Source organism: Glandiceps talaboti, chromosome 17 (genome assembly GCF_964340395.1).
Source record: "Glandiceps talaboti chromosome 17, keGlaTala1.1, whole genome shotgun sequence".
Classification (NCBI taxonomy): Eukaryota; Metazoa; Hemichordata; class Enteropneusta; family Spengelidae; genus Glandiceps; species Glandiceps talaboti.
Genome location: NC_135565.1, coordinates 5270546 through 5279141, shown reverse-complemented (window position 1 = coordinate 5279141; position 8596 = coordinate 5270546). Strand labels below are relative to the sequence as shown.

Sequence of the window (8596 nt, the reverse complement as noted above, 5' to 3'; positions counted from 1 at the left end):
GTTAAAAGTTGTACATGAATACGCATGGGGAGTGATACATGACAGGAAGGCAACTTTACAACAGGAGTCAAAGGGCAGCAAGAAAAGTACCAGAAAATACATTGATTTCTTGGACATCCTTCTCAAAGCACAGGTAGTTTTTTCGGTTACACCAAATATGTGAATCATCACTTTCCATGGTGGTAGTGGTGGTGTTGGTGATGTTGGAGTTGGTCGTGGTGTTTGTGGTGATGGTGGCGATGGTGTGTGTGTGTGTGTGTGTGTGTGTGTGTGTGTGTGTGTGTGTGTGTGTGTGTTTGTGTTTGTGTTTGTGGTGATGCTGCTGTAACAGTTGTTGTTGTTGTTGTTGTTGTTGTTGTTGTTGTTGTTGTTGGTGGTGGTGGTGGTGTTGGTGGGGGTGATGGTGGTGATGATGATGATGATTATGATGATGATGATGATGATGATGATGATGATGCCGCCATGTTGGAAGTAGTGTGAAGAAGCCGCTCCCTGTTTTGGCAGTTTACGTCGTCATTTGGACAAGCTTCCTAATAATTTTGACACAGAGACTTTCCTTTTGCCACTTGGTACGTTCTAGATACCCCAATTAACTATTTTAACTAAGGATTGCAGCGATTTTCGTTGATTCTGATTTGGGTGGACACCGGTTGCGGAAAGACAGTATGGCCGCCACGGGCCACACCCGTGTACGTGTGTCACCGTTATCTGGCCTAACAAAGAAACATGGTATAAAGTGCGAACCACTTGAAGGTGTTGCAGTTGAAGTTTACCTACAAGCAATGGCAGAAATCACAGGACCACAAAATATAATCTCGGCATCAAGAATAAACGGATCCATATTCGTTTACTTCAATTCGATGACATGGGTAGACACTATTTGCATGAAAGGACTACAGGTGAGCGGTTACTTTGTCCATGTTGAACCTGTCGTCAAACCCGCTACTAAAATAGTTGTCTCAGGTGTACCACCCTTTATCCCTGATGAACCAATTCAATACGAACTATCACGCTACGGAAAAGTCGTCGGCAGTGTTAGAGCAATACCACTTGGATGCAAGAATGATAGACTGAAACATGTCATGTCTTTTCGAAGACAGGGGCTTGTCTTACTTGACAGTGATCTCAACGGTGAGTTAAACGGACCAACTTACATCGAGTTCGAAGAAAAACGTTACAGGGTTTATCTTTCTACGGATGAAATGAAGTGTTTCAAATGTCACCAAAAGGGACACATACAACGAAATTGCCCTGAACAGAACCAACCACCAGCAACAACTAGCAACGAAAATACTACGAACAATAACGACTCGCCTCCGACAAACGAAAATAATACCGACATGGCCAGAGAACAAACCGATAATAACGCCCAAGTAACAGAACCAACAAATACAACCGTCCACTCCAACGATAACAACACCGTGAGTATACAAGACAAAACCGATAACACAAACGAAATCGAACCAAGCAGCGTACAAATTGATATAGATCAACCCCGTCAACAGGAAGAAAACCAGATTGTAACCGAAAATACCCAAGTTCCTGACCCCAAAACTACACAACCAACAACCAACCCTGAACCAAAATGTAATGGCAAAGAAGACGAAAATAACACTGAAAAAGACGATGCTGATGAAGAGAGGGTACGAACCCCTCCTTCAACCTTTCCATCCTCTCCTTGTCTTTCCTTCCCTCAAGCTTCGTGGAGTTCAACTCAATCTACTGCTCCAACACCATCACTCGTACTGTCAGAACTACCTGATATGTCCAATGTACAAGAACAACCACCAGAACACTATACCCAAAACACAGAAATGGACATAGACAGCATTTCATACTCGCCGCTATCCACACAGAACCTCCAATCTACACAGGATAGCATAAACGACGCATCGACAAAAGAAACAGACGACAACGAATCTATAATCTCAGACATGTCGGACACACCATTAAGCTCTGAGATCTCCTCATCGGCAATCGAAGAATTTTTAGAAGATACTAAACACTCTAGAAAGTTCATCGAAAAATGCTTCGACTTCAGTCCTAACTTGAAAGATCTTTCCAAAAGTTTACTACACTATCGCTCAACTGAAACAATGAATGCCGCACTAAAAGCACGCATTTACAAAATGGTAACTAAAATTAGATCACACATGAAAACAACAGGTAGAGCAACAATCGGTCCGAACACTCAATCAACGCATTCAGTTTCAACTCGTCAAACTACCTCATCCAAGTAACGCTAGTAATGGCGTCTTTGTCGTGCTTAACACTTAACGTTCGTGGATGTCGAGACTCATTAAAACGCTATCGGCTTTTTGAATACCTGAAACAGTCGAACCCAGTCGAGATATACCTCCTACAGGAAACACATTCAATAACCACTGATGAACAGTTATGGCCGTTTGTTTGGAGAGGAAAATGTATCCTATCACACGGAACTAATAACAGTGCCGGTGTAGCAATTTTATTTTCATCTAAATCTAAGATAGACATAATTCGGAAATCTGAACCCATCCCAGGCCACATACTGCACACCCACGTAAAAGTCAATGATTCACCTGTTCACATTATCAACGTCTACGCACACACAAACGCCAACGAACGTTTATATTGCTTCGCCCGTCTTAACTCTTTGCTTAAAAGCCTAAATGAAGACCCAGTAATAATGGGAGGTGACTTTAATTGTACTCTCGATCCCGACCTCGACAGAATAAACTGCTCAGAATCAAATCCTCGTACAGCGAAACTACTAGGAAAACTAACGCACCAACACAAACTCTTGGACAGCTGGCGGCATTACCATGGTAACTCCCAGAACTACACTTGGCATAGAAACAACGCCAAGGCTCGTCTAGACAAAATATATATCAGTAAATGGATGAAAACACGAATTACCACAGTCGCTATTCAGAATTCTACACTAGCATTCTCAGATCACTCACTTGTTACATTAACTATATCACAAAAGAACATTAATAAACACAGTCCAGTATGGTATCTCAACACGGATATTCTCAAACAAGAAAGTTACATCGAACTAATAGAACACTTCTGGCCCAGCTGGGCTAACCAAAAGTGCAAATATGCAGATTTATTGACATGGTGGGAAATAGGGAAACTAAAAATAAAACTTCTTACGCAACAATACTGCATCGCTAAGCAGCACGATCACAAACAGTACAAAATACAGCTGGAAAAAGAGATTCGCCAGTTGGAGGAAAAAATGCATCAAGACAATAACGCAAATACTGAATACCATGAAAAGGTAAACATTCTTACACGATTAGTTAATATCGAGAGTAAAGGAGCAGCTGTTAGAGCACGACACCGCTTACTCCAAGACAGTGATGTTTCCAACAAATTCTTCTACTCGCTTGAACAATATAAGGGTCGTTCTAAACCAATTATTCACCTTAAACGCACCGACGAAACAATTACAGAAGATAAGAACGAAATACGTGATATCATCTCCGACTTCTATCAAAACCTATACACACCATCTCCCATCGACCAAACAGCACAAAAAACAATCCTTAGAAATCTACCACAATTAAACGAATCCGACCGCGATTACCTTGATAACAAGATAACCTACGAAGAACTATCCAACGCGGTATCACAATTGTCAACAGATCGCAGCCCGGGAATTGACGGCTTGCCCAGTGAGTTCTACAAAACCTTTTGGCCCGTTTTGGGCAAAGATCTACACCAAGTACTCAACCACTCACTTGAAAATGGAAAACTTCCATTGTCATGCAGAAGAGCAGTAATTAGTTTACATCCTAAACAAGGCGACAACACTATGGTAAAAAATTGGAGACCTATCAGTTTATTGTGCAGTGACTATAAAATTCTAGCAAAAGCTCTTTCAATACGTCTTCGTTCCGTCATCGCCACAATTATCCATAAAGACCAAACTTGTAGCATCCCCGGACGCCACATCTTCGATAACATACACCTACTAAGAGACAGCATCTATTACGCCAACAATTCAGACAAGCCATTAGGAATAGTAGCCCTAGACCAGGAAAAAGCTTTTGACCGCGTACACCACGATTACTTGTTCAACACCCTGAAGTCTTTCGGTTTTGGAGATCGTTTTATAAGCTACATTAAAGTACTCTACGCAGATATTCAATCCCTGATCCGTATTAACAATTCTCTTACCGCGCCAATCGACATAAAACGTGGAGTTCGTCAAGGGTGCTCTCTTTCGGGTCAACTTTACGTGATCGCTTTAGAACCACTCCTTGACAAAATAAGACAATCAACTAGCATCACCGGACTAATCATACCTAGCACTCCTAAACATACTTTTTCTCTCTCTGCGTATGCTGACGACGTGGAAACTATGATAACAAAAAACGAAGACTTCACAAAACTAAAGATTTGTCTCAACACATACGAAAAGGCGTCGAACGCGAAAGTAAACTTCGAAAAAACAAAGGGATTGTGGGTAGGAAGTTGGCGCGACCGGACTAACCACCCTCTGGGTATAAAATGGAATGCAGACGGCCTAAAACTATTAGGATTATACCTAGGCAACAATGACGCTTACCACAGAAAAAACGTGACCGATCTAGTTAATATTTCCGAAAATAAAATAAAATATTGGTCAACTTTCGTGCCCTATATGTCATATAGAGGACGGGTACTCGTCGTAAACCAATTGATCGCTTCAAAACTGCTCCACAGATTCGTATGCATTACCCCAACTAAACATGATATTGCATTTCTCCAATCGTTATTTCTCCAATTCGTTTGGCAAGGTCGCCACTGGGTACCAGCAGAAACTTTATACCTACCCCTGATTAAAGGTGGACAAGGCCTAATCAACATTGAAACTCGTCTGTCAGCATTCCGCTTAAGTCACATTCAACGGTATTTATACAACGATTATCCACACCCAACCTTCCACTTTATGGACTGCTTCCTAAACAAAGTTGCAAATCTACGGTACGGCCGACAGTTACTCTTGACAACTAATGTCGACGCACGTAAGACACGCATTCCAGACTACTACCGCGGAATCTTACGCACCTGGAACTCGACCGAAAAAATACGTAAAGGAGGGCCAACAACCCTGTCAGACATTCTTAAAGAACCACTTTTTCAAAATCCTTTAATACTACATCCTATCCGATCGTGCCCCTTCACCTTAAACCACTTCGTAGACGCAGGTATTACAACCATCGCCGACCTTATCGACACTGGCAACAAACGCTGGCTGAATACAACAGATATTCAACACAGAGTAAAAATACACTCCAATCGTATCCTCACCCTTTCCCTGGAAGTTCTACATCGCGCAATTCCGACAAATATAAAAACAACAATCGCCGATTTCTTCAGTAGCAACCTCCCCAACGACTCTCTGGAAACAACCTATTCATTCGAACTACATCAATCAATAGAACTAAACTTAGCACTTTACAAAATAGAGAGAGGGGCTATCTACAGATATCTCATATCCGTTCTACATGAAAACAAACTACCTACCAAACTCGATACAGTTTGGAGAGACATCCTGAGTCTGCCAACATCGATAAAACCAAACTTTAAAGCATGTTATCACCCATCAATAACGAAGAGAGAGGGCGACCTACAATGGAGAATTATACACGGCGCCTACACCACCGGTAACTTCCTTTACAACGCAGGACTACGATCAGATCCAAACTGTTCACTATGTGGCAACACAGACTCACTGCTGCATACATTCTTAGAATGCCCAAACATCCAACAACTGCTCGTCTTCGTAACCAGGATATCAACACAACTTTCCACCGATAATCGCAAAATCCCAGGACATTGGTTCATGATCAACCCACCAAGTAAGAGTAGAACATTTCCAGACAAACGAACGCTTCACTTGTTCACGTATATTACATCTACAGCAAAGATGTCAATCCACCTAGCAAGAGGAAATAAAATGAAAGACGCGACACCAATAGATCCCATGGAAATCTTCAAAACACGCTTTCGAGCAAAATTATCGTTTGAATATGAACATTACCGACAAGAACACAACATAGAACTGTTTGAATCAACATGGGCTATCAATGACGCAATATGCAAGGTCACCAACGGTCAACTCCAGATTGATTTTTAAACACAATAGTACAGTAACTGTTCCATTACAACTTAAAGATTTTTTCCCGATACTACATGTACCGTTTACACCTATGTATTTGTTGAATTATAGAATCTTCCGAGACATTATAATCGCACCGTATACTCTACTAGAGTATGTTCCCCCTGCTACCCTTGTATGTATTTTTAGCCTTTTTTAATTGTAACAGGGTTTAAACAGGAATAAATGTTCCTTTAAAAGATGATGATGTTGATGATGATGATGATGATGATGATGATGATGATGATGATGATGATGATGTTTGTCAATCGCACTCCTTTTCTTTCAGGATGAGGATGGTAATGGACTTACAGACCAGGAAATCAAAGATGAAGTTGATACATTTATGTTTGAAGGTCATGATACAACTGCTAGTGGTATATCATGGTGTCTATACAACCTAGCTAACAATCCTCAACACCAACAGAAATGTAGAGAGGAGGTCAACGACCTTTTCGCAAAGAAAGGAAATTTGGAAATAGAATGGTAAATTTGTTACAAAAAATTGTTTGAATTGGTTTTTACTAGCCAAAGACGTTCAGGATCGTGTTTGTCTTGGTGTTCTTACCTAGCCAGTGTAGTTTCGCCATCCATTTACAGTGTTAAAAATGTTGATTTGGTTGTTATTCATTGCAGGGACGACCTTGGTAGTCTGCAGTATCTAACGTTATGCATCAAAGAAAGTATGAGGGTGAATACCCCTGTGCCTGGGATTGGTCGGGTTTTGACTTCACCTTTGACCTTGCCTGATGGAAGAACTATACCAGCAGGTTGTGATTTAGACTGGCAGACCTCATTCTGATGTATTCATTCAATTCTGATGTATTCTTATCGGTTGGCGAATAACAATATTGGAATCACGTGAGACTGTGAAATCTCGCATGATTGCGAAATATCGATTTCATCTGAATGAGGAGTCCTCATTACAAACATGCGAGTTTTCACATTCTTGCGATTGGCAAACCGATAAGAAAACATGACAAATAGATGAACACATCAGAATGAGGACTGTGCTAATCAAGTAATCATTGTACTTAATATATACTTTGATGATTTTCAGTTTTTATTTCACTTTTTTACTTGATGGATTTTATGGTTTAGAATATTTTATTTGAAATGTTACTTAATGATGGATAAGAATCCCATTAAAGTATCTAATTTTGAGATAAATAATCGTCTGAAATTTTAAAACCACAAAACTAAGATGCTGTTAAAAACGACCTTTTTTCAAACACCTTTTGGTTCCTATGTTTTGTTTCTTTTTCTCTACGTACATTTCTGTCTGTCTGTCTGTCTGTCTGTCTGTCTGTCTGTCTGTCTGTCTGTCTGTCTCTCTCTCTCTCTCTCTCTCTCTCTCTCTCTCTCTCTCTCTCTCTCTCTCTCTCTCTCTCCACACCCATCCTTTTCTCCACCATCTATTTATTCTTTATTTTTATTTTTTTATATTCTTTTCCACACCTATTCTTTTTCCCCATGATAAACTCCAGGTTACAGAGCTGGTGCAGTTATTAATTCGTTACATCATAACGAACTTGTTTGGGATGACCCATATGATTTCAAACCTGAAAGATTCACTCCAGAAAACAGTAAAGACAGATCACCATATGCCTATCTACCTTTCTCAGCTGGACCAAGGTAGGTTAATAAATAAAGTCAGTGGTTGACGATGGCAATGTAACTAATGGGGCCGGGGAAGTTGTATGCGGTCGATTATGGTACTATTACCATAATATTTGGTTTTTATAATTATTGTTTAGCTTAAAATCTGAATGTTGTCCCACGTTGTGGTTTAATTTCTGGTGAGAGCTGTTTTAATAGGTGCCCATGATTCCATATTTTGCACAATGAATACCCTCCCAACTTAGCAGTTGCCTATATCCGGTGTGATTTCCCCGAATAACGTTAAGACTGTTTGTGGAATTTGTTTCGTTTTTGAAATAAGAATTGCCTCTTTCTTATATTTCAGGAATTGTATTGGACAGAATTTCGCCATGAATGAAATGAAAGTCTGTATAGCAAAGATTCTTTATAACTTTGAGCTACATGTTGATAAAAATGCAAAACCAAAGCGCGCCGTTGGTTTAATACTACATTCTACGAATGGCATCCATCTCAGAGTGAAACCTTGCAGTCGTAACCAGAGGCAGTAAAACCGGAAGTGACGTTTGGGGTTGAAAGCGAGGTTGTCGCGTCAGCTGTCGTCTGCTCTACAGAAACTTTACTCTTTACAGTGTGTGATGCGTATTGCATGTCACCTGCATCGTGGTATTATCAAAATATCACAAATAAAAGTTCCGATCGTGCTAAGATTCAATGGAAGTACAATCAACTGTTGATATCAAATTAAGCTCAACTGACACCATTGCTAATTATGAGCGGTATGTACTTTTTGAAGTCACGCAATTTATGTTGTTTGATAATTTGTAGCACTTAGCTTTTATATTATCTACATTCTCTGTA

At 40.2% G+C, this 8596-nt stretch overlaps 1 protein-coding gene across 1 annotated transcript in view; it reads left to right on the top strand.

Moving 5' to 3' along the window:
• The window catches only part of LOC144448247 (leukotriene-B4 omega-hydroxylase 3-like), a 19035-nt gene extending 10749 nt beyond the window's left edge, over positions 1–8286 (top strand). Inside the window, exons 4-8 of the mRNA XM_078138417.1 lie at positions 1–133; positions 6426–6622; positions 6773–6909; positions 7633–7771; positions 8103–8286. The exon at positions 1–133 is cut by the window's left edge and continues 126 nt beyond it. Of these exons, the coding sequence (XP_077994543.1) occupies positions 1–133; positions 6426–6622; positions 6773–6909; positions 7633–7771; positions 8103–8286 (790 nt within the window). The remainder of the gene's footprint in view (positions 134–6425; positions 6623–6772; positions 6910–7632; positions 7772–8102) is intronic.
• The last annotated feature ends 310 nt before the right edge of the window (positions 8287–8596 follow it).